This window comes from Tenrec ecaudatus, chromosome 10, assembly GCF_050624435.1.
Source record: "Tenrec ecaudatus isolate mTenEca1 chromosome 10, mTenEca1.hap1, whole genome shotgun sequence".
NCBI lineage: Eukaryota > Metazoa > Chordata > Mammalia > Afrosoricida > Tenrecidae > Tenrec > Tenrec ecaudatus.
This window is the reverse complement of record NC_134539.1, coordinates 53,699,005-53,725,294: the sequence shown is the minus strand read 5'-3', so window position 1 is coordinate 53,725,294 and position 26,290 is coordinate 53,699,005. Positions and strand designations below refer to the sequence as shown.

Sequence of the window (26,290 nt, the reverse complement as noted above, 5' to 3'; positions counted from 1 at the left end):
TGGTTTTGGTCCCAGTGATCAAGGGCACGGGCTTTGGACTGAGTCACTGAGCCCGTGTTTATAGAGTGCCGGCACCGAACTAAGCTGCATTGGTCAACAGTGTGTGACCATGGCCACCGTCCATTTCCTAGTGTGGAGATGGGGTTGGGTCTGCCCTGCACATCACATGCATTTCTGCATCTGCCTGGGAGAAGAGTAGCTATCTTACAGGGTGATTTTGGGGTTGAAATATAGTTCGTGGCACACTTCCTAAAGCATAGCTAATGACCAATAAATATTAATAAGTTTACTCATCCTAGCACTATCACTCATTGCCTAGAACAGACACACACACACACCCTTGACCTCTGAGCATCTAGAATCCAGCCTCGAACCAACTGAGTGGCCTCCGGTCCGTGGTTTAATTTGAAGCCTCTATCATCATAGACTTCTGTCTGAGATTCTCCACACAGCTGAGCTGCTTCCTCCCGGGCCTTGCCTCCTGGAAGAGCTGAGGGATGCGAAGATCCTGGGCGCCCTCTGCTGGTAGCCTTCACACATGACTTGTAGTTTGGGCCCAAAGGGCCAGAGCTGGTCCTCAGGGTCTTTGCTGTGTCCGCCTTGCGCTGCAATGCTTCATCCTCTCAGTCGACCACACTGCCCTGCTAGCGCACACCCTTCGTCCTGGCACATGGCCCTTCTCTGTCCTTCCCAGAAGCCCAGACAGCGGGTCCTCCTCCAAGCTGAAGGGGCCCCAGGTGCCAGGCCCTCACCGGAGGTGCCCTCTGGGCTGCCACCCTTGGACCCTTTGGGGTCAACATTAGCACAGAGTCACCCTTGGCTTTTCCAGAGGTCAAGAGATCTGGGGGGTGGGGGCGACATGAGGGAAGAAAAGGTGACACTATATCCCCCACACTGCCATTTAGACAATAGTTTAAGAGGCAACTTGAAATGGAGACCATCTGCCCAACCCAGTTGTAATGGGGGGGGGGGGGCAGAGAGTCTGTATTTTTCTTCCAAAATCCACCCAGTCCACGAACCACAGTTCCCTAGAGCCCCCACGTCTTCAGTGTGACCTGTGGAATGTAGCCGTGCCTGGGGCCTGGCATTGGTGTGAGGTCTCAGAGACAGACCGCTGATTTCCTGTCTTGTTTCTGCTGTGGGGCCTTGAGCAGTAACCTAACCGATCTGCATTTCACCCTTTCCATCTCCAATCTGGGGGGCTCCTCGTGTCACCTCAGGCACGGGGTTGTGCCGAGGACTCGTGTAGAGTACTTGGAACAGTCCTTGGTGCGTGTGTTGTTGTTAGGAGCCATCGAGTCGGTTCCGACCCACAGCGGCCCCGTGCACAACAGAACAGAACCCTGCCCAGTCCTGCGCCGTCCTCACCGTGGTTCCTCTGCCTGCGCCCATGGTTCAGCCACGGTGTCCATCCATCGCATTGAGGGCCTTCCTCTTTTTCGTTGCCCCTCCACCTTACCAAGCATGGTGTCCTTCGCCAGGGACTGGTCACTTGGGGCATACCAGGTGCTTGATGAAAGGCCATTGTTATTATATTAGGGCAGGCTGAGTAGCATTAGTGGTTCCATTTCACAGATGAGGAAATGAAGGTTTGAATGGTTGGTCCAGGTTACACAGCTGGGAGGTGGTATCACCCATCTCCAGAGCCATTGCCACCCCTGACCCTTGGCATCAGTCACCCATAAAACAAGGTCTCAAAGGAAGGAGACCCCCGCCCATAAGCATCTTATCCCCTGACAGACTGACATACCAATTGTGCCTGACTCAAAACTATTGTGCTGCCTCTCCCCTGAGCTGGGGCGGTCTCGAGAAAAATAAGAGGACCGAGCTGAAACCTGGGTCCCAGCAACCGGTTCAGGGCTCCCCCCTGCATGCTGAATGGCCAGGAGACCGCGCTCTGTCTCGGAAGGACTTGCTGCACCCCAGACACCCTCGCACATCAGAAACATAGGAAATTTGGTCCCGTAGATCCTGGCCAGTGTGCATGCTCCTTGGTGGCATTTACAGCAGCCTTCGGGATCCACACTGCAGTCGCACACTCCCAGGTTTGCAAGCAAGTCAAGGGCCAACCACAGACCCCTGCGGGGGACCCACAATCACACGCACACACCGACAGACAGACCTGGCCGCACACAGGTCTGAGAAACAGGTTGGCATGCCTCCACACACAGGTGCAGGCCACTGGCAGACAGGCCCAGGCCCACCCCCTTACCTCACCAGGTCTCTGCCTTTCTCATCAAGAGGACAAGGTTTGAAGTTTCGAATCCCAACTCGACCACCTAGCGTCTCTGAGCCTCAGTTCTCACATATGTGAAGTACAGACCATGACAGCAAATATCTGGTAGGGTGGCTGTGAGTGGCCTTTGGCAATGAAGCACAGGGCCAGGGTGTAGCCAGATCCTAGCAAGTGACGGAGATTGAGTAGACAACAGCCGGATGTGGAAAGGGGTGCACTAAATGAATGAGCTGGGGGGGGGGAGCCGTGTGGGCGCCTGGGGTGGGATGGAGGGAGGTGACATACAGGCAGGAAAGTGATCCAGGCCACCTGATGCTTTGACAGCTCCAGATCCGGGCTTCAAAGGCACTGCTTTAGCATCGTACGTGCTTGTGTTTGTCTTTCTGGTTTTCAGAAGAAAAACTATAAACCACTGCCATTTGTTCTGCCTTCTGCATGATCCTCACCGCATTTTACCGAGTCACTAACTCTGAGGATCTCTGTGTATGATGGGGCCCCAAAAGTCTGATTCTAACATAGAATGGCCTAGACATCCATCCTGTAGGCTAAGTGCGTATCAAGTTTCCTGCCTACACCCCACTGGAAACAGGAGGCTCACCAGCCACCTCCCTTGGCGGCTTGCTTCCTCGGTGGGCAGGTCTCTTGGTGAGGGGCCCTAGTGGTGGAGCGTTTGGCAACAACTGCAAGGTCAGTGGTTGAAACCCACCAGCTGTTCCTTAGGGGAAAGATGAGACTGTCTGCTTCCATGAATATTTACAGCCCTATAGGGTGCTGTGGTCCGAGTTGATTAGATGGCAGTGGGTTTGTGGGGGATTTTTTGGTGACGAGATGGAAGCCTGCCTCCCTCTGATACATTGTCGATTCCTCCTTCCAAAAGCCATCTGTCCCCTGCAGTCGCCCAGGGAAATGTGCGTCCCCTGTTCCCTGAGATGTCCCTATGGGAAAGGGATCACCCACTGCCATCTAGTCCATTCCAACTCCTAAATCAGGAACCAAACCCCCTGTCCAACTCAGAGCATCCCTGCATGGGGTTTCCAAGCCAGTGATCCATTCCATGAGCTCTCTCACCTCTCTCGCGCATGCGCAGAATGGATGGCGAGTTTGAACTACCAACCTTCCAGCTAGCAGAACAAAGGGACAGGGGCCCCTAAAGAAGTCAAGCTAAGGAGAAACCCACCAGTCTGGAAGACTGCTTGAGTCTGGCCCCTCAATTTCTCCTGAGCGCGTCCCAACCCTGCTGCAAGCCAGGGTGTCTCCCTCAGCCTAAGGAGGAGCTTCATCAAAAGGAGGTTATTGCGCTTCAACCACAACGTAGGTCGGCAACTCCACTCACTCTTAGCCTTCTTCTCTGCAGCTGGGCCTCACCCCGTTCTTCAAGCACCCCGAGCTGTTTCCAGTGACCCGCTCCTCCTGGCTCAACGCTGTCATTCCGTCTGCTGGCATGGGAAGCAGACGTGCACGGGGCATAGGCCAGGCTGGGTCTTGCGTGCTCAATGGCTTTGTCTTTAAACGAACAGTCTTGGGAACTCAGTCGAAGGCCTTGAGGTTCTGAAAGGAACCATAGCTTGCTCGAGATCATACAGCCCAGAGGTGGTGGCAGTCGGTTTGCATCCTACCCTAAGGGACCACCTCAGAGCTGCCTCCCAGAGCGAGAGTGAGCTTCTTCCGCAGGCAAGACGGGGCTGATTACAGAGCTGCCTGTCCTCAGGGATCCAGAGGCGATCCAGCTGGCCAACTCGCCCTAGAGGCTCAGTCACTCTGCGCCCTGGGTTCTCTAGTGGGATTTGAACTCCCCACCTCCCTGCCTTGCGGCCCCCTCCTGCCTCCTCATTTGGCAGTCTTTCTGCTCTTCTCCACAGGGAGAACAACTTCATCAAGGACTTCCCCCAGCTGGCCGACGGGCTGTTGGTGATCCCACTGCCGGTGGAGGAGCAGTGTCGCGGGGTCCTCTCTGAGCCCCTCCCAGATGTCCAGCTGCTCACAGGTAAGACAGACACGGGGGCCCTCCCCAGTCGCACACCTGACCTGCTGGTGCAGAGCTGCCCTCAGCTGACCCAAGGGCCAGCACCCAGCCGCCCCCCGCCCCCGTTTGTGAGGGTGGGATCGGAAAGGGTCCATCCTTGATGAGAGGCTTGGCCTCTGCTTACAGTGTGCAGTCTGCCGGCTTTATGTGTGCTGGTCTTTTGGCTCTGCACATCCCATGTTTTGGTTTTCCTCTCCACGCCATTCTGAAGTAAAAGGGTGTGGAGGAGAGCATTGGTGATGCAGCTTGGCTTTGGTCTTGGCCATTTGGTGGGGGTGGGGGGAGTATTATGCTTCCCATTGGGGAGATGAGGGCTCTAGACTCAGAGAAGCAACAGAATGAGCTCCAGGTCACATAGCAAAGTTGACCTGGGTGCCGGGGCTCCGAGTCTGCACTCCTTACCCTCCCCTCCTCAGTACCCCCGATCCGTCTCCTTCAGTGGGGAGCCAGACTCTGCAGGCCTTTCTGATGCCTGCCTCCTTCTGTCCCATGGCTGGGTCCCCTTCAGTCCCCTCCCTTTCCCTTGTGCTACCCTTTTCCTTGGTGGACTTTCCTAAGGTGTAGGAGCTCTGCTGGTAGGTGGGGTAAGCATTAGTAGACTGCTAACTGCAAGCCGGCAGTTAGTTCACACCCACCGACTGCTCTCCAGGAGAAAGATGAGGCTGTCTGCTGCTATAAAGATTTTGCAGTTTTGGAAAGCCCCATCATCCTACAGAGTCACTGTTGAGTCGGCACAGACTCGATGGCAGTGAACTTGGTTTGGGGTCCCCTAAGGCATAAGGAGCCTGGACCTGCTTTTGTGATATAGTTGTTGAGTACCAGCTCAGCACCTCATTCACGGTCCCGGGGGAAGGCTCACTCTGTAGGACCATGGAGATGTCCCATAAGCAAGACCCCCACAGTAGGGCCCGACTCAGGTTTCAGTATGTGCATCGCTTGCGAGCCCTGGGAGTCCTTGGACAGGTACAATTTCCAGGACCCTCTCCTGTAAAATGCTGCAAGTAGGGAGGGAGCCTACATGTGCCAGGCACTTTGCATACGTGAATCCACATAACCCCACAAAATTGTTAGTGCTCCCCTTAGACCGGTTAAAGAGGTCACATGACTTGTCCAAGGCCACATGGTGCCTCTGAAGTTGAGTCAGGAGTTAAGCCCTCATGGGCTCATGCCTTTCTGTTACCACCTCCCTGCCCTGCTCCAAAGAGGGGCCCAGATGTAGATCACACCAAATCATGGAGCTTTGTAAAACATGTCTAAAACAGGTGGTGCCCACCTTGATTTTCATTTTACACGACATCATAGGCTTTCCATGCTGAGATGGCTTATAATACTGTACTATTCTCCTGATGGATAAGAAAATAAGTCTGCAGGATGTTTTGCTGAATGGTTTCTCTTTGGATAGCCACTAAAACCCAAACCAAGCTCACTGACATTGAGTCGATTCCACTCACAGTCACCCTGTAGGACAGGGTAGAACTGCCCCTGTGGGTTTCTGACACCGTAACTCTTTATAGGAGTAGAAACCCTCATCTGTATCCAGGTGAGTGGCTGGTGGTTTTGAACTGCTGATCTTGTGGTTAGTAGTCCAATGAGTAACCAGTGAACCACCGGGGCTCCTTGAATACTCTCAGTGCTGGGGAATTCACTACCTCCTGTAACAGACACCTACACGGTCCATGCAGAGGACCCTGGATCTGTCCTCGATCGGTGTGTCTCCTTGGGCGGGTTCCCTCTGTGAGCTTCAATTTCCAACTCTGACACACCTGTTATGAGAGAAATGGAAATTATGTCTGTGAACTGATTGACATATTTGGTCCAACGTATGTGGTAGGAATTGTTACAGGTGTTTTTTTGGCCTGGGGGGGTGGGGTGGGGAAGAGGGGGAGAGGTGTCTTTGTGTCCTTGAATGAAACCACCTTTATATTTCCAGAGTACTTACTTGAAATTGAAATCTGTTATTCATATACCTCACCTCATTGCAGAGGGAGTTCTGGGGTGGAACTGAGTAAGATGCAGGTCAGGGGCAGGTCTGTGAGCATGCACAGGATGAGGGTGAGTGAGGTGATAACTCTTCACTGGCCCCCTACAGGGGGAGAGGCATGGACCATATGGACGGACACCTCACCCTTGAGAAGAAGCTGGCATTCCGCCCAGGTCCCTCCCATCAGGTCAAGCCTGACTTACAGCCACCCTGTAGGGTAGCGTAGAACAGTCCACGCTGGTTCCCAAGATGGTAAATCATTACAGAAGCAGCAAGTCTCATCAATCTCCCATGGAGCAGCTGGCCCTTTCGAACTTATGACCCTGTCATTAGCAGCCCAACACACAGCCCAGTATGACCCTGGAGCTCCTGGTATTCTGCCCAGGAGCTTGTATTCCAGGCCAGGATCTAGAAAGTACCAGGGTCGGGAGAGCAGGGGCGATGAGCACCCCTGTGGGTACAGGGCAGGATGGAGGCTTTGTCATTCTTTGATGGCCCTGTGCACTCCCTGGCTCTCTCTGGGTGCTAGGAGCTGCACCAACAGCCTCTGTCAGAGCACCCTGCCTCCCACTGTGAGGGTCTAGGCTCAGCTGCTGATAGCCCGCACCCCCCACCCCCACCCTACTTTCAGTCAGGAGACATAGGTGGGCCCCAGGGTCGGAGCTGTCCTGTGCAGGCTGCTTTCTGTGTCTGCCTTGAGTCAGAAACATGGCCCTCTCCTGCCTTCCCCACCTCCCTCTCCTCCCCCCACCCAACGCCCCTCAGACTGCCAAGGAAGGACCTACCAGAGAGGCAGAGCAGTTAAACAGAGAGGGCATATTTATAACAAAATGCCCTCACTCCGCTGGACATATCTTTGGAGATCATGAATATTTTACTTTCAAATGAAAGCTTCTAAAAAAATTCATATTATTCCTGAAAAGGCTCAGGAGAAAAAGGCAAGGGGGGTGTGTGTGGGGAAAAAGCTGACAGTAACGGACAACTTTAATACTGCAGTAATGTCCAGGAAGAAATCATTGTTCCAGTGAGATTCTCATTTCCATCGTGGTATCAGATGTCTCGGAAGTACCTCCTCACCAGGGGACAAGAGCAAGACAGGAAATGTGCTGCCGTTTGCCAGACCCCAGAAGCAGGGGGGGGGGGGAATAACAATAATAATAACTGCCGAGACAGCCAACATTCCTTTTGATAGATTGATTTTCTGATTTTGAAAGAGCGCGTTTGCTGTGCTTAGGATAGGCAAATTAGAAAATGGGGATGAATATTAAACAGAACCTACGAATCATCCAACCCCCTGGGACCCCAAGCTAACCATTAGCCTTTTCTGTTGCTTTGTGCCTGTTGGTGTTTGTTGGCTTGTGTGTCTGTGTCCACGTTTCCCAAGATGCATGCTCTGGAGCAGTTTGAGAGGGCCTTCTGGACAAAAGGGGCCCACCCAAAGGGGGTCCCATGGTCCAAGAAGAAAGCCTGGTGGGCCAGTGATTGAGCACCTGGTTGGTAACCGAGATGTTGCTAGTTCAAACTGAGCTAGCAGTTACGAGGGGCAAACACTTGGTAGTCTGCTTCTATAACGATTACAGCAAAAAAACCTAAATCCTCTGGGGGCAGTTCTGCTCTCTCAGACAGGGTCACTGGGAGTCCAAGTCTACCGGTCAACAACGAATGACGATGACAGGGTCCAAGCAGCTGCTCCCAAGAGCCTTCATAGGGCATGTTCAAGGGGCTCAGAAATGATGACTATTTTTTAAATCTTATTTGACTTAACGTTTCCATTGTTTCCTGTCTTCTTTAAATTTACAGTTGTGTGCATTGCCTAACTCCTAGGACTCTTCCATGGGCCCCTTTGGGAAAACAATACCGTAGATTCGCAAACTTATTTGGTCTACTGACACCCTTTACATTGAAGAAGAAAAAAAAAAGACTCAGCGCCCCCGTGGCAATTAAAAACGTTTCTACTGTAGCCCAAAATCCAGGGTACAATGTAGGGATCTGCTTTTGCAGCCCCCAACCCCACCCCCCAGGTCCTTCCAGCAATCCTCCCTGCCCCGGGGGTGGTGTGGACCTCTTTGGGAAGTGCTAAAGGTCGACACTAAAGGCCCTACAACTCTGTCCGGGTCTGGACAGTAAATGTGTCAGGCTTCACACACGCACTGCATCCCGACCAGCCTGAAGGCCCGGGTAACGGAGCAGGCTGGGGCAGCCTGCACGTACAACTGCTCTAGGTTACCCGCATGCTGCTTCTGCTTCACTCTGGCATTGAGAGTGAGAGGAGGCAGCAGGGGTGCCTGCAGTGTTGAATGGGGAAACGCCGCTTGACAAGTTACTGACTTGGGAGCTAGAGACGGGCGTGTGGATCTATCGACCTGGGGCGCTCTTGTTTTCGGGGTGAGAGGGCCTGGCCCTCTGTGGCGCACAGATTGAAAGCAGGGCTTGGGCTGAGATCAGAGGCCTGAGACTGCAGTCTGGTTCAATTTGTCGGCCCCCAGGGAAACCTGACACCCTAAGTCTGCCCCACAGCCGAAATCAGATGGCCACTACCCAGATCCCAGAGCGGTGGGGTGGGCATTGGGTGAGAGTTGTCTGAAAGCTCTGATCACGTGACCCTCTCATTCCCCACCCCTCTCTAGGAGATATCCGGTATGACGAGGCCATGGGTTACCCCATGGTGCAGCAGTGGCGAGTCCGGAGCAACCTCTACCGGGTGAAGCTCAGCACCATCACGCTGTCAGCAGGTGAGGGCTTCGCAAGGGCTGCCGGGAAGCTTGGAGTCCTTCAGCACATGTTCCTGAGAACCTGAGCCACGCCACGCCCTGTGCTGGCAGAGGGGATGCTGAGGGATTGGGGCAGCGTCCTCCCTGCCATCAAGCAGTTCACAGGGAAGAGGAACCACAAACAGGTCTGTGGATAGACTGCAGTAGGGCCAACGCAGGCAGAGGCCAGTGGTAGTCAAGACGAAGAGTCGTCTGTTCCAGGGGAGGCAGAGGGGCTTCCTGGCAGAAGTGCTAGCTGAGCAGTTTGCAGAAGGACGAACCAGAGAGAGCTGGGAAGGACCACCGAGGCCATGTTTCTGTCCTTAAAAGCATTTTCACACCTACGGCAAAGTCTGCGATCGAAGCCTTGACAGGTGCTGGCTTTTAATCTGAATCACATCTGTCTCCCCTGCCGACCTGAGAGAGAGAGAGAGAGAGAGAGAGAGAGAGAGAGAGAGAGAGAGAGAGAGAGAGAGAGAGAGAGAGAGAGTGTGTGTGTGTGTGTGTTTTCAAGGGCACGGGGTGAGGCAGGGCGGGGCAGAGGTAAGAGGGAGAGGGGAGTACAGCTTGGGTCTCGTTTGTTCCTCTATCCAGTGTCCCCAGAAACCAGCAGAGGGCTGAAGTACTGCTGGTGCTCAGGTGTGATAAGGAACTGGAACGTGACAAATAAAGACTGAATAAAAGACTCTGCAGGGATGAGGCTTGGCCTATGTTTCCTATGCTGCCCCTCACTCCACGGCCCCCCTGGTTCGTTGCCTGAGGGCCCCCTAAGTAACCTAATGTTCTATACGTGTGGTCTCCAAGACCCCGTACTTTCCCTCAGATGAGAAAACTGGGAATCAGAGGTGAAGTAACTTTACAGAGGTCACACAGCCAGACAGTCACAGAGCAGGGTGCAAGGCAGGGATCTGACTAGGGGGTGCCTGTCTGGAGACAGAGCTATAAGAGCTTCCCCGTGATGCTGTTGTTTATTACTTTACATGAGCCGTCTCATTATTAACACTGAGGAATTAATTACCCAGATGCGTGAATTAACAGGTTGGTGGAGAGGGGCTGTTCTAATCAAGCGCCCCTTCTTCAAGTCTTGTTTCTGTTTTGCCTACCACCCCTGCACACTGCACTTACAGGGGAGACTGTGATGTTCCTGGTAGAACGACAAAGGTGTATCTGCTTTAATTAATCAATAATTATGCTCCTGCAAATCCCTTTGTGAATCAAATGCTGGCAAGTTGGAGCTTGTGTTTAATGTTGGAGCGGAGCTTGCTCTCTTCTGTGTCTTGCTTTCCTGCGGCACAATCTCGGCTGTACTTCTAGTCATGTGGCCACTATGCCAGACACATGCCAGGAACTGGGGCCGGGGTGGGGCACTGAGACCTGGGTGCTGGAAGGACATGTGCAGATGGGCAATGAATGAGGGCCTCTGCTTCAATCAAGGAGAGACGTGGCGAAGGAACCGGGCGTAGGGGCGTGTCCTAGTTCCCTAGTGCTGCTATAGGGAAAGCCAGGGGGGACAAGCGTTATAAGTAGACAGAAAGTGATTCCCTCACTGTTTCAGAGGCTAGAAATCCAAACTCAGAACCACGGTTGTAGGGGAACATGTTCTCTCTAGGTAGGGAGGCTCCGAGGCAGGTCCTTGTTGCTTCTCCACATATGCGGGACAAGCATTCCTGAGAGATCTCCATGTGTTTGGGCATCCTTCTTTCCCTGGGTGGGTCTAGCAGCTTCTCAGCACAGGGACTCCAAGTCCAAAGGCCACATCCTGCTTCCCGCTATCTATTTAGTTGGTGTTAATGGTGTTCCTAATCCTGGAGACCAACACAACTGCTTCTTATCCTGCCTCAGTCGTGTCATAGAGGTGAGGATTCGCAACCCAAAGGATAATCACATCAGCTCACAAAATGGAGAACAATTACAAGACACGGAGATGAATGATCCACCTAAGTTGACATGTATTTGAGGGGACACAAGTCAATCTATAACAAAGTTCCTGGTCCGGATGGAGTGGAGGCTACCAAGGGAAGGGGTGACTTCTGGGTTCTCAGGGAGGAAGTGGGGAGGCAATTCAGGCAGTGTGAGTGTGTGGGGGGTGGGGAAGGGAGGAGGATGGAGAATGTGAGTCAAGCAAGCATGCTGGGAATCGCAGATCCCACTCAAGGGGAAATGAGAACACGGACTTGTTGAAGGTGCAAGGCTGGTGTGACTGACTTGTGGGTGGTGATTTAGTCACTTTGAAGGCCCAGTGAAGGTCCATGGGCCCAGGGGCAGCTGCAAAAGGTTTTAACATTCCCCAAAGAATGTTAAAGCTCTGTCATGGCATCTTTGAGGAAGGCGAGGGGATGGGAATCGTCATTACTGAACGATTGATGTGCAGGCCCCATGCAGGGTGCTGAAGACTTCGGGGTTTCTTTGGTGTGGTATTAGAAGGAAGTAGGACAGTGAGAAGACTCTCGTGGCAATCTAGGGAGAGAGAAAATACCGGCTTCAGGAAGCAATAGCAGAGAGAGAAAGGGAAGTGGATGTCGGACTATGGATCAGATCTGCAGCCTGGACAGGCCTGCCGAGCCTGGGCAAATAAATGGTGGCATCAGAACTCTACCAGGGATGATCCAAGCCCTGGTTTACTTGGTGTCACAGAGAATGGGCTTCTGAGGGAGGGCAGGACTGGGTCTGATCTCTCATGCCTCTGGTCGGGGAACCAGGAGAGTCATTGGCTTGTCCATCAGCATGTGTGATGGTGGTCGCCAGGGCCACAGTGTTGTGGCTACAGCTCCATTAGACAAAGTGGGCGAGCCATCCAGCAGAATGCTTGGTGCACATTAGTTGCTCAGTAGATATCAGCCTTGGCTTCCTGACGGTTGATTTGAAGACCCTGTGATCCAAGACAGCAAGTTTTAGGCCATCCTCTTCCTCCATTTCTCTCTTGGATAGAGCCTTGTGTGCCCATCAGAGAGAGCCATTCTGTAATACATACATGGGGGAACAATGGAAACATTTTCACTAGGGTAGCCAGCTGGGCTACCACTATGTGGATGAGCAAGGTACCAACCCCAGGCTGAAAGGGGCCTCCTGCCACTAGTTTAACTTCTTGGCCACCATCCCCCAAGTCTGACAACTCTCCTCCTCTTCCCTGCCCAGAGTTCACCAACGTCCTCAAGATCCTGAACAAAGAGAGCAGTCGGGAGGAACTACTATCCTTCATCCAGCACTATGGCTCCCACTACATTGCAGAGGCCCTCTATGGCTCAGAGCTCACCTGCATCATCCACTTCCCCAGCAAGAAGGTCCAGCAGCAGCTGTGGCTCCAGTACCAGAAAGGTAAGCCTGAAGAGCTTGGTGGGGGCGGTGGCTGGGTAGGGTGTAGAGGCAAGAAGGCTGGGGAAAGAACGGACATCTCCTGGATCTCACTCGTCGCTGTGCCAGGCCTGTGCTCTGTGGCTTTTGACACGTCCCTTCCCCCTCTGGGCTCTAGTCTCAGCAACAGCCACACACCTCATGGCTCTCTCAGGACTTGTTCAGGTCAGGTGTTATCAGAGCTGGTGCTCTTTGACACAGGCTCTTTATTCCCACCCTCCTCCTGGATACAACTGCTAGGGGATGAGGAATGGGGTGTTCTCTTGACCCCCTTTTCTCTCCAGGCCTCTTGGCAGGACCCAAGAAGGGACCTGGTTCCTCTGGGAGAGACCACCACATGTCTGGGGTGGGCAGCAGTTTCTGGCTGCTCCTGGAGAGGCTTTTATCCTCAGGGAAGTTCGTCTGGTCTTATTTAATGGATCGTGTATTCATGTCTTATCTCACATACGAGAAAATGAGTCTCATTCATGCCAAGCCAAGTGCCCACAGCCACTGACCTGTAGGGCAAGGCTTGGAACAGCAGATGCACGGAACCCAAGAGCTCACGTTCATTCATTCCCTCTGTCAGGTAGACAGGAGTGTTGCTGTCATGGTTATTACAATCGTTGTCAACTCATTTCACAAGGCCCTTGGCTGCAGGAAAGGGTAAGGAGAAATGACTTTTAAAAACCCTGTTTGCATCTTATTCATAGGGCGCAGCCCCCTCATTTCCTCAATCTTCCACCAGCCTTTGGTCGTCCGCAAGAACAAAATCAACTCCCCATAAAACTCCTGGACAGGGGAGCCCAAAGTGACCTGAATGATTTCACTGAACTCAGAATTCCAAAACCCAGTTGTCAAACCCAAAGATCCACAAGGGAAAGGTGCTTACTCCGAGTCCCGGAACCCAGACTGCAAGGGTTGAACCCTGCACACCCCACATCTCGAGCTTCCCAGGCAGCTACACATTCTGACAAGATCAAGCCCAGAGCCCACCCCACCTCGTGCTCCTGTGGTCACGGCTTCACCCCTCCCTGCCTCTTGAGTGCAGCTGTATAGGGCACCGATGGTTTATAGACACAGGGGACATAATTGACTTGCCTGGGAATAGCTCCCTTTTATGGCTATGACAATGACAGTGTTTAGGGAAGTGCATTAAATCAATAGAATTCTCATTGCCCTACCCTATAAATAATGTGACACATCATTAAGCAAGGCAATAAGCTCCAGAACTTTGAGGTAATGCAATTAGGTTATGTTTATAAGAACCCTGCCATGATGGTGGCCGCTGAACTAATTTGCCTCATCTCGGGTTTGGGACCCACAACAGCATTCTGGTGCCAGATCCCATCCCCATCTCTGCTGCTGACTGCTTCCAAGTCTTTGACTGGTTCCCTCCGCAAACATCCCAGTGCTAGTAAAGCGGTGCACTGAATCTGTGACAAGTAATGAGGCGGGAGAGGTGTAGAAAGGGTGCTGAAACAGTAGCTGGGAGCCCTGACTCCAGGTCTTCTAGGTAACTAGGGAGTGCTAAATGTCCCAGTGGGATTCCCTGCTCCCACTCTCCATGCCCATGCCCAGAAGGCACTGTCCTTCTGGATAGCTTGAAGCCACTTGTGAATTTCTTCTACCCCAGGCCTACCTGGCGACACGTCGGCTGTACCTCAGATATTGTGGTTGCATTGTTTTCCTTTTAATTTGGGAGTCCTGGTAGCAGGGCAAGAATCTGGCAATGTGCCCCTACAGGATTGAACGCTTTCTTTGGCCTCGGAGATGGTGGGCATCTCTTCTCCCTCTAGCATGCACTGTGCGTGGTTGGCATCTGAATCAGAATGACTCGTGTTGGGGGGGGGTGAGTTTGGGTTGGGGGGGGCGAGCTTGTAGGAAGAGCACAGGGGTGTGACGGGGTGGGGGTGGGGGGCGGAATTTAGGTCCTGACACCTCTTCCACCAGGCCAGCCATGTAAACTTAAGCAAAGGAACTTCTAAGCCTAAATTTCCTGTGAAACGAGAGGCTGTAATCCTCTTCCATGGCTTTTGGCAGGATGGAGATAATGCAGGCTAAGTACCCAGCATGCAGTAGGTACAGGAGCAGCAGTAGTTTCAAACACCACAAAGTCAGGGGCACCAGCTGAAGATTTCAGTCCTGGGCCCAGCCCTTACTCCTGGCGTGACCTTGGCCCTCAGTTCTCCCTATGATTCACATATGCCACAAGAACAAGGCTGCTGATATGTCTTTCTAGTGTGGAGCGGGTGGGAGCTCTGGCGTTCCTTGACATTGACATTTAGCACCAGACCGTGGCCAGGTGTCTTCTGGATCGGAAGGCCCAAGGCTGGAAGAGGAACACGTGGAAAGAGATCAAAGAAGGTACGCGTGGCAAACACGCGCCTGTGGCCAGCCCTTTACAGTTTATAAACGGCCTGCCTCTGATGCCCCCGCAAAGAAGGCAGGGCTTCTTATTACCCGTGTTACAGACAAGAAAAGGGGCCTATCAGCGTCGCAGACTTGATGTTAGTGAAGGACATGGAGTTTGCATCCCTGTCAGAGCCCCGGTACTTCTTCTACCCGAGATCATGCCGTGCCCCCAGAAATGAAAACCAGATGTCCCGGCAGCTCCAAGTTCATTTGCAATAGGGGTCAGGTTGTTGGATCCTGGAGAGCATCTGAGAGACTGCAACGTCAAGGGAGATGGGGTCCGTGTGCTTGCCTGGCCCATCTCCCAAGGGAAGCTAGGTGCTTCTCGTTCCTATGTGCTTCCAAGTCTGCGTGGCCTTTCTGGTAGCTTTCATGGATTTCCAGTGGCGTTTCTTTTCATGGAGAAAAGGACGACGGAAGAGAAAGGCGTGTGCACGGGGTGGGGTTGTTCGTTCTGTGCATGTGTGTCTGTGTGCACACATCTGTGCATGTGTGTGAGAGAGTGTGTGAGCGAGGCGGCAGGTGTTGGAGACAGCAGACAAGGAGGGCGAGACTAAGGAAATCTACAAAGACAAATGGAGAGACAGGACCGAGAGGAGGGGGCACGTGTCCATGCCTTTCCCAAGCTCCTCGGCTCAGTCACCCCCACGAAGGGATGTTTTTCACCTAACGATGACACTAGCCCTGAGCTTCCCTGAGGAGAACCCGTGGCTGGAGATATCCCCACGATCAAATGCCTGTTACCCCCCTTAAGGAGTATTTTATCTCCATCATAATTTCCCAAGACTGTCCAACAGAAAGAATGTCTACATTTCCATTTGAATTGCGATGCACTTTTGAATGTCAGCTGCAACATTCCCAGACAACTTTTTCAAGGAGTTTGATTATTTGAACGGCAGTCATGGGGTTGAGGGTGTGAGGAGAAGGGAAAGGTGTAGTCAAATGTCACCTCCTCTTGTGAGACCAGTTGTGGCCAAGGGCCTGCTGTGAGCTGGGGAATTATCTGCAGCTTCAGTCTCTGAGGGAACTTGCTTAAAAAACAACCAGCAGAGACCGAAGGGGGGCTGCCTCCGAGCAGAGACCCGCATAGGCAACGTTCTACTTCCCTAGTGGCTTAATGATCCGGGGACAAGGTTCTCCTCTCCTCTCAGCTTTCTTTTTTTTTTTTTTTTGCATTTTATTAGGGGCTCATACAACTCTTATCACAATCCATACATATACATACATCAGTTGTATAAAGCTCATCTCTACATTCTTTGCCCTCATCATTCTCAAAGCATTTGCTCCCCACTTAAGCCCTTTGCATCAGGTCCTCTTTTTCCCCCTCCCTCCCCGCTCCCTCCTCCCTCATGAGCCCTTGATAATTTATAGATTGTTACTTTGTCATATCTTGCCCTATCCGGAGCCTCACCTCCCCCTTTCTCTGCCGTCCATCTCCTAGGGAGGAAGTCACATGTGAATCCTTGTAATCGGTTCCCCCTTTCCAACCCACTCACCCTCTACTCTCCCAGCATCGCCCCTCACACCCCTGGTCCTGAAGGTATCGTCCACCCTGGGTTCCCTGTGCCTCCAGCCCCCATATGCACCAGTGTACAGCCTCTGCTCTATCCAGTCCTGCAAGGTAGAATTCAGAAAGTCAGCTTTCAGAAAAACTTTGCAGAGGTGACTGCTCGCTTCCTGCCTGGGCACTTGCTGTGTCTGCTTCCTTAAGACCAGCTCTTTCTGGTCTCCTACCTCTTTTCCTGCCAATTCCTTCTCCGTCTCCTCTGTAAGTCAGTGATGTTGCTGCCTCACATGGCCCAGGCCCGGAGCCCTTCTGGGCCTGTCTCCATGGAGAATCCCCAGCACACTCTGTTTCTCCATCCCTGCTCTGCTAACACGAGCCCCAGTGGTATAGTGGGTTATGTGTTGGGCTGATAGCTGCAGCTTTGGCAATTTGAAATCACCTGCCACTCTACAGGAGAAAGGCGGAGCTTTCTGTTCCCATAAAGAGTGCGATCTGATAATTCCACATGGGGCGCCTCTCCCTTGTCCTAGAGGATCTCAAAGAGTCAGAATTGACTCAGTGACAGTGATGAGTGAGACATGATAAAACTCACTGCCATTGAGTCCATGCCAGCTCATAGGGACCCAATGGATAGGGTCGAACTGCCCCTGTGAGTTTCAAGACTTCATGGGAGTAGAAAGTCCCGTCTTCCTCTCCCAGAGCCACTGGTGGTTTGATTAAGGTGATGGACTGCTAATCCACTGTGCTTTGCACGTGTAGGTTTGCATCCCATCCTTATCGGTCATGTGTACAAGACAATGATAGTTTCCAATTTTGACATCCAGCTCCGCATTTTCCTCTGGTATTTACCATCACGCAACCGTGCTTGCCTGCCTGAACCTCACTCCACATCCTCAACTCAGGGCATCCCCATGCACAGTGAGGTCACATACTGACAATCCTTAGGGTTTTCGTTGACTGACTTTGGAAATGGATGGCCAGGCCTTTCTGCCTACTTCTTCTTCGTGTAGAAGCTCTGCTGAAACACCCAAGCCTCCACTGATGAAGGAGTGGTGCCCACACAGGGAGCACATGGGCTAGATATCGAGCTGGGTCTCTTGCATGGAAGATGAGAATTCTACCTCTGCCCCTGGCCCTTTCCTAGCATTCTGTTTCCATGAAAAATATATCATCTTCTGTCGAGAGGCAAAGCAGGAAACCTAGGAGTTGTTCTCAGCACCCCCCTCTCCACCATCACCTCTCGTTTGCCAAACCTTGCCAGATCTTTCTGCTTTAGTTCCCCAATGGCCTTGAATTGGCTCATGTGTCTCCCTCTCACTCAGCCCAAGTCCAAGCCACCATCACCACTAGGGTCCTGCCTGGTCTCCGTGTCTCCACTCTCACCCAGCTCACACTGGGCATGCCTCTGAGAGGGACTGGCCATACCTCCCTGAAAATCCCCTTCGGGCCTTGATGTTACCCCGAGGATGCTTTTCACACGCCTTCCGTCCATCTCGAAGTGTCTCAGGAGCTGTTCCCAGCCAGCCTCTTTAGCGCGCTCTCCCTTCTTGCTCTCTCCAGTCATACTGACCTTCCCTCGGGCCCCAGAACAAGCTGCAATCAGGCAAGTTGAACTTCTGTTGCTTTTTGGATCTAAATCACTGCACATCTCAGCTCAAACGTCATTTCCTCATCAACCCATTCAAGAAGCCTCAGGCAAGGTCAGAGCCCTTGGTCACAGTCCTCTCTCTCAGAATGCTATTCCTCTTCCTCCCAAAACTGAACTCGGGTTGTACATCCACCTTCCTTAGTGAGTTTATTTGACGGATGCCTGTCTCTCCCTTATGGTGGCACAGTGGTTAAAGTGCTTGATAGCTAACTTGCCATATGCTTCACCAGACAAGGAGGCCGTCTGCTTCTCCAATGATTTACAGCCAAGGAAACCTTGTGGGGGCAGTTTGATGCTGCCCCATAAGGTGGTCAGGAATCCATGGATGGACAATGGATTTTGCTTTTGTCTTTTATTCTATCTTCTCCCTGACTAGACAACGGGCTCCATGAAGGCAGGGGCCATGCCCAGTTGATGAGTGATTGTGCTATGGCACCTAGCCAGGGCCTGGCACAGTGCAGTTGTTGGGGGTCATTGAGTTGGCTCTGACCCATAGCGACCCCATGTACAACAGAATACAACACTGCCTGCTCCTGCACGGTCCTCCCAGTTATTGCTAGGCTGAGCCCATGGTTGCAGCCACTGTACTAATCCATCTCGTTGGGGATCTGTCTGTCATGCTGTCTGTCTCTCACTGTGTTAGACTGTGGCAACTTGCATGTTGCTGTGATGCTGGAAGCGATGGCTCCACAATTTCAAATACGAGCAGGGTCACCGCTGGTGAACGGATGCCAGTGGAGCTTCCAGACTAAGAACAGCCAGCGCAGGAGGACTGCGCTGTCCACCCCCAAGGGACTAGCCACTAAGAACGTTAGGAGTGGCAGCGGCAAATGGATAGCACTCAATACTGTGTACTGAATGAGTGGATGAGTAAGGGAGAGCCTTGGAGGATCACTGAAGCTTTAGTAGTGTGAGCACAATGTTGTTTGACTGCATTTGTGTGTTTTGGGGGAATAAAGGTTCCACAGCAGTCTCCCAGGGTCAAGAAAAGCAATACTGACCATTGATGGAGTCCCTTAGTCAGATCCGAATGCACTGGCGCAGGTCTCTGTTAAACCTGGCTTCCCCATTTACTGACTAGCTACCGGTGTGCCCTCAAGCGTGCCACTTCCGAGCCTCACCTGCCTTCCCGAAAACCCTGCCTAAAGAGCCTTGCCTGGTAGCACGCTGGCCTGTGCTAGCAAGCCCCATGTTCCTTAGCATGGTGGTAGGAGTTCATTGAGAATCCCCTTTCCCTCACCTTGCCCCTTGGCTTCTGGGCAGTTGTCTGCCTGGTCAGTCCATTCTGGGGCAGTGGGGGATCAGAGCCGCCAGGGGGGAACCCGCCGAGTCTAGGCTGCAGCACACCGGAGAACGCCAGTTCCTTCCTCCTCGGAACCTTGCGAAAGGCTGATCCAGGACGTGCTTCATTAAACACAAACAGGCTCACGAGATTCCATTTCCACTAGATGAAATCACCCCCCAAAAGCATTTGTTCGCTGGTCCAGATTGAGCTCTTCTGGAACGGAACACCCTCATCTTTCTATGGGTGGAAACCAAGAAGAAGAGTGATTTTCATGTGCTCGGCGCTGTGCAAGTGTTATCCCATCCTATTCGCTCCGCACACGTCTGTGAAGGAGGCACTGCCGGCTGCATTTGACGCCGAGTGAACCTGAAGCACAGAGAGGTGGGCTGATTGGCTGGGGGTCACGCCCGGGAAGCTGGCAGGGTGGGGATTTGAACCCAGGGTGCTTTCATCACATCGGCTCCTGGTTCAGCTTCTCTTCTCCAGTTAGAAGGACTCGGGGAAGCTGACTCCGAGTTAGGTGCTCAACTTGCTACAGGCGTGGAAACTCTCTTGTTACTTGCCCAACCCCCTCTCCACAACTTGCTTCCCAGACTCGAAAGAGGCAGAGCTGGGGGAGGCCTGAGCAATCATCTAGCCCAGCCTGAGCTTCATCTTCTAGCCAGTCATGCAGGTGGCACCTGGACGGCCTGGAGGACCACCGTCCTACCAGAGGTCCCGGGCTGGGACCCGGCTCAGGGGACAGGAACAGTGATTGGGTAGCACGGTGCTTGTCAGGAGTGAGAGCAGAAAACAGTGACTCTGGTGCTAAGTGTTTTCCATTCTAGGCTAATTGGTTCCCTTTGACAGACGGGAGGGTGGAGGGCAGCTCACCTGACCATTAGCTCCTGCTGCCACAGTAGAGGGAAGGTACTCAGCAGGTAGACGCAATTTTTGGTCTCCCCAACCCTGAGCATTTCAAGCAGATCGAAACACTCCGTGATACCAAAGCCCCCTTCAGACTCACCAATGGGGAAGTCACTGGCTAGGCAGACTGCCCGTTTACGTGACCCACACTCCATGCCCTGAAGCCCTGGAGGTGGTCTCCATCGTCTTTCCTAGAGGCTAACATGCTGTCAACCAGCTGCCCTGACACTGTCCAAGTGGGTGCCATGACCGTCGCCGTCCCAAGAAAACAATGCCGGGGCTGAGGGAGCAGGGTGGTGATGTAGGGCTGCCCTGAGAATGTGGAACTCCCTAGATGAGTCTGGGGCCTCAGCTACTTAGTGGGAGCAGAATGGTCACAAAGGAGCACAGATGGCCTCTCCTCCTGCCACCACGGCTGGGCATGTTGGCACAGCTGGACAGATACCATGCTTACAGTGGTCCTCTAGATGCATGGGTAGGAGTTCAGTGTGATACAGAAGAGGGCTGTGTTCCTGCTGAGGGCTGTTAAGTCACGTGATCTCCTGTCCTCTCCACAGCAGCCCTGAAAGGTCCAGATGGCTCTCCCCATCTTGGAAACGAGAACATTCACCGCTTAAGGTCACATTAAAAGGTGGCAGAGGCACCATCCCAGGACCAGCTTGACTCAAAGGTCTGCCCACCCCATGGGCCCCTATAGTCATCCAGATGTTCCCACTGTGCTGGACGTGTGATGGGAACTTCCTATGCACAATCTTAGTTAATCTCACAATAGCCCTTGAAAGTTGGTATCTTTATGTCTAGGAAACTGAGGGACAGAAGGGCTAAGAGATATACCTGCTCTTCCAATATTGCCTATCGCGTTAGCTAACATTTGTCTATGACAATAGTCAAAGCTCTAGATGACTCTTTTGTGCACTGATATTACACATCTGGCAGTAAGGGCCACTGAGGGGTGAGGCGAAGGTAACGCTGGGTGCCGGAGTGAACGTTACGTGTCGCAGTGGCTGGGCCATGTCGTTGTGTAGCTCTGGAATGATGCAGTCATCTTCCGGCTGATGAGCTCATGTGTTCATCCTCCCTTTTCACATGATGTTTCATAAACAACCTGGACTTGGGAACGTCCCCAAGTCAGTCAGCGAGGGCAGGCCATATAATCGAAAGGCACGCCACTGCAAAGTAGTATTTCCTCTTTGGGGAATCGTTTCTTGTCAAATTATCTCACCTTTTGCCATTATTTAAGGTCAGCAAGAACTCCAAAAAGAGTGGTCTTTCCAAGAGGGACCCCCCGCCCCCCAGCATGTTTCCGTCAGGTCAGGTGAGAACAGAAGCAGATTCCACCACGCGCACCCCATAGCAGCCCTAGAGAGCAGAGAAGAGTTTCCCCAGAGGATTCCTTAGCTCTCTAGAAGGTCATCAGGCACAGGCACCACGTCTTTTCTCCCAAGGAGCCATCGTGGGCTCTTCACCCCTGTGCCGCCGGAGTGCTTGACAAGGAGCCTGCATGAATCCAGGCTGTGGATGAAGGGTAGCTGGGTGCAGAGCCTTCTTTGCTAGGCCACCATAGCTCTGGGTCAGGGTGCAGGCTCTGGACCCAGTCTCAGGGAAGAGACTGACCGGATTCACCCATTGGGTTGGAGCCAGGCTTGGTGGTTCTCATTAGAAAGGCCTGCTTGACTCTAGGGGTTCCTCCTTAGGTCCTAGGCGTAAGCCAATTCCACAAATGCCCAGAGAGATGTTAGGCTCCTTTTGGAGATCTTAGCCCTAGCAGTCTCTGAAGTCTGAGCCATGGGGATCGCTGAAGTTTACAATGATAGTGACCCTTCATTTAATACACATTTAATAGATAGCGGAAAATAGTCTAGGGAGAAGCAACTGGCTCCAAATAAAAACCAGTAACAGCAAAACCTAAACCCACTGCCCTTGAATCAATTCAGACTCATACATTAGTGACAGGATTAGGACTCAATCTAGTGCTGTTCCCTCCCGCCCTCGCCCACCCACGGAGATGCTCTAAAAGGTACTTTGAAGTCCATGAATCCAAAGCTTTCTTCTTTATAGCCAACAGCTAGCTTGAAATACAATTCACATAGCATACAATGGGAGGTATCTTTTTAGGTCTCCTCTCCCAAGAACAATTTTATACCAGTTTACATTTAGTCCAGAAAGGAACTCCATTTTTAACTGTTTTATTTAGATGATTCTGGAAGGAAGAACTATCTCAAACACTGTCACCCACACCACACTCCCACCATCCTTGCCCCCAATTTTCTGCTGCAGCTCAAGTCAGTAATTCAGGGAGGTGGCTCAAAGGAGGGGCAGGTAATGCAATGACTGTCTGGTGTAAAATGTGACTCAAAGTGCGCAGATGTACCAGCATATGAGCTCAGCTGCCCTTCGGCCCTGGTCTTGCTCAGCAGTGTTTTACAGCCAACTGTGTGTTGGGCCCTATGCTAGATGACCTGGGAGCTGCAGTAAATTAGATGTTGTCTTGACTTCACAGAGCTCAGCCTGGTCTGGGAGCACAAGAAGTAACCAAAAAATTGCAGTGTGGGGTGTAAATGCCAGAAGAGTAAGCATAAAATGTGGTGGCGACACCTGACTCAAAGCTATGTGGTGGATTGGGAAAGGCATTCCAGAAAAGTGGACGGGTGTAAGATTTAGCATGGTAAAGATGGGAGAGGGGGGCAGGGAACAGTATTTCAAATAGCACAGAAAGTAGGACTGAGACGAGGGAGCTGAGCGCTCGGGCAGATGGGATAAGCCTGAGCCAGGCGGGGCTTGTCAGGCATGTCAAGGCATGCTTAGTTCTCCTCGGTCCATCGGAGGGCATTTGAAGGTTTGGAGTATTTTTCTTCTTAGTGTTTTCATTTCACAATTGGACTCTGACTGGCATGTGAGAGGATTCAAATTGGGGTGAGATGTCGTATAGGTGGGTGCTAGGGTCAGGAAGATCAGTTAGGGATTTGTAGCTGTGCTCCAAGAAGGGGGAGGAAATTACTAGCCTAAAATTTGGTGACCTAAAGAGGAAAAATAAATGGGTATGAAACATACTAAGTTAAAAAAAAGGTAAATAAACAATTTTTAAAAAGAAACATACTAAGTTGCTAGAATGAACTGAACTTTATGATTTAATAGTGGAGGAAATTGAGATGATTGGAGAAGATTCTGACTTCAGGTCCAGGATGGGAGCTGGTGTCCTGCGGTGGTATAGAATATAGAGGAGGAGGAGGAGGTCTCAAGCTGAGTCCAGTTTCGAATATGCAGCATGTAAGGTTCCTGAAAGCACTACAATTGGCAGCAAAGAGTGGGCAACTGCATATGCCTATTGCCAGTCGGGTCATGAACAAGGAGGTGAATCCTCAACAGTGCCAGCTGGAGACCAATGGCCCTGGGAATTGAAGGACTGGAAGATATGATCTTCCAGAATAAACCAACTGTCCTTTTTCCACTTGTTGCCTTAAGGTTACTTTCTGCCTTCAATACCCAGCAGTGTTTCTACCATTTTTAATGTAGTGAGGCTTTATGTCATTCACACAGTCATCCTGACTGTTCAGATTAACCAGCCTAGCTTTTACTGACGATATAAAATGCTGATAGTCTAGGCGAATCATCATAGTCCATGGATGAGTCAAAAAAGTATTGCTACCAGTGTTCCAGTTCGTATGTGCATGAGTTGTTTGTTGTTTTTAGTATTTACACATATCTCTGCAAGCAGTGGATGATTGCTGACAAACTCTGTTATACACTTGTCTTCGTCTCCTTAGGAGGCTTTCAAAAAAAAAGTTGAATAGTGAATGTCACTTCAAACACGTGGTTTGTACTGGAAGAGTTGAGTACTGAAAACGATGCATTTCAGATGGGCATGCTTAACTCTTTTCCACCTTTCAGTAGCATGGTGACCTTATACGCACCTAAAATTTTAGTTCATGTGCCATGAACAATGCCCAGAAAAGGGTTGTTTACACACAGGAGGAAGCCTTCTGGGAGAGGGCGCTCCCAATCAGGTCTAAACTGCCTTGAGACAGCCTTGACTTTCCCATGTCTGGGTGGTGGGAGAGTTACTATCCCCCCTCCACATCAGAAAGGGGTAGGGTTGGCTTGAACATTCTCCCCATACCAGGAGCGAACACTCCATCCAGCTTGTCCGTATACGTGGCAGAAAGGGATGGGAACTGGTGGGACTTGAAAGCTGGGTAGTCAATCAGCCAGAAATGGACTCTGTCACACCACGTTATACCGAGAATGCAAGGCTCATTTGACTGAGATTGTTAAGGGGGAACAATGTGGTATTTCAGGATTCTAAAACAACTAGAAACTTTATTTCTGAAGAACTGTCAATCGGTTGGTCTAAGTTGAGAACTCTATTAGAATATGGATGTGTGTGTGTGAGTGTGTGAAGCTTTCCAACTTCTTCTTCTTCCACCTCCAAGGAGATTATGGGCTACAGTCTACTCCCTTTGTGTGCAGGATCACTCACTGAGCCGTACTTACTGACAAGGACCAGCGGATGTGGCTTAGGGCAGGAAAACAGAGCCATTTGTAAACTTACAAAAAAGAAAAGTCACCGACCGATGAGGCCACTTCAGCTCTTTTATATTTCTCTAAGGTATCAAGTACAATAAACTCCTCACTCACAGCCTTAAGGTCACACCTTTGTTCATGCTGTAGTCTCTACTTCTGAGGTCATTCTTTAACCCAAGCCCCCGAAACCCCAAATCTGTTGAGTCAATTCTGACTCAACATCTTTTCAGCCATTTTAGAGCTGTCCCATAGTGTTAGTCCAGTGGACTAGAGAAACAAATGTGTATGAGACTCATATGTGTATGAGAGAGAGCTTTATATACAAGAGCAATTGAACTTTGAGAAAACATCCCAACCCAATCCAGATCAAGTCCATAAGTCTGATATTAGCCCATATGCCTGATACCAATCTGTACAGTCCTCTTCAGACTCATGAAACACATGCAATGATGCAGAATGCTGGAAGATCACAGGCCAGTAGGTGGGAAGTCTTGTGGATCCAGTAGCATTGTAAACACTGTAAACATCTCAGCACTGGTGTGGGTCTCCACGTGGCTTCTCTAGGTCCACGGCTCTCGCTACCATCAACATAGCTCCAGGTGTCTTGTCAGTAGAGTCTCTCAGGTAGTCAGTCGAGTGTGTCTCCCACTTCCAAGGAGGAATGCCGGAGTTCCCAGAATCCTCAGAAGGCCAGGCCTTATTGGCTGTGACCTGATTGACAGCCTAGACTCTACTTCTTCACTCTGAATCCTCACATTGACACCAGATTATATAACTACCACATATAGGGAGGGTTTCTGTAGATATGTACAGAAGTACACGACCACAGCTCCTGTGGAGCCTTGGTGGGTTCAAATCCCTGAAGTGGCGGTTAGCATCCGAGCGCTTCAGCTACTGTGCTACCAGGGTTCCCTCCAGCACCTAGATTCTCTCAGTGAAAAGTCGTTTTTCCTTATATGCTTGGCAGATCATTTGTATCTTGCACCACCATGTCTTATTCTCCTTTATACCCATATCAACGGTTAACATATCTACGTCCACAGCCAGATTATAAACTGATTACAGGATTCATGAATGATTCATCTTTGCATTCATTACTCATTTCACTTCATCTTTAAGAAGCCAAAAAAAAAGTGCCCTCCAGCCAATTATGACTCGCAGGGACCCAACAAGACAGAGTACAACTACCGCACACGGTTCCAGGGCTGGGATCTTCAGGGAACTGACGGCCATCTTTCTCCCATGTGCAGCTGGCAGGTTCAACCCAGAACCTCTTGGTTAACAGTCAAGCGCTTAATCATTCACCCTCCATGGCTCCCCTATTACCAGCATACTTATTGCTAACAATAAACAGATGCCTCTTCTCTGTTTGAGTGAATGAACACGTGAAATCTATCTTAACGCTCTGTGAAAATAATCTGTCATACTTATAGCCAGGTAAAATGAGTAAACCATCAAAACAACATCCTGGTTTTGTCTATATGTCAAACACACACACACACACACACACACACACACACACACTTTAAATCAAGATAGCAGTGAGTTGCTAAGTAATGTTCCTTAGAAGCAAACAGGCTTTCCCCTTGCTGGTTTTGCATCATCCTGTCACAAAAATAAGGAGAATGTTTAAATACATTTAACTTACTGTCATTTCATAATATTTACCACTACAGAAGGCTTACAAA

General features: G+C 51.2%; 1 protein-coding gene across 8 annotated transcripts in view; it reads left to right on the top strand.

The window, feature by feature from the left end:
- The window catches only part of ASTN2 (astrotactin 2), a 1,111,474-nt gene that overhangs the window by 770,616 nt on the left and 314,568 nt on the right, over positions 1–26,290 (top strand). For all 8 annotated transcript variants that reach the window (XM_075560396.1, XM_075560395.1, XM_075560402.1 and 5 more), the window contains 3 exons: positions 4,096–4,220; positions 8,868–8,972; positions 12,126–12,305. In XM_075560396.1, coding sequence (XP_075416511.1) covers positions 4,096–4,220; positions 8,868–8,972; positions 12,126–12,305 — 410 coding nt within the window. The remainder of the gene's footprint in view (positions 1–4,095; positions 4,221–8,867; positions 8,973–12,125; positions 12,306–26,290) is intronic.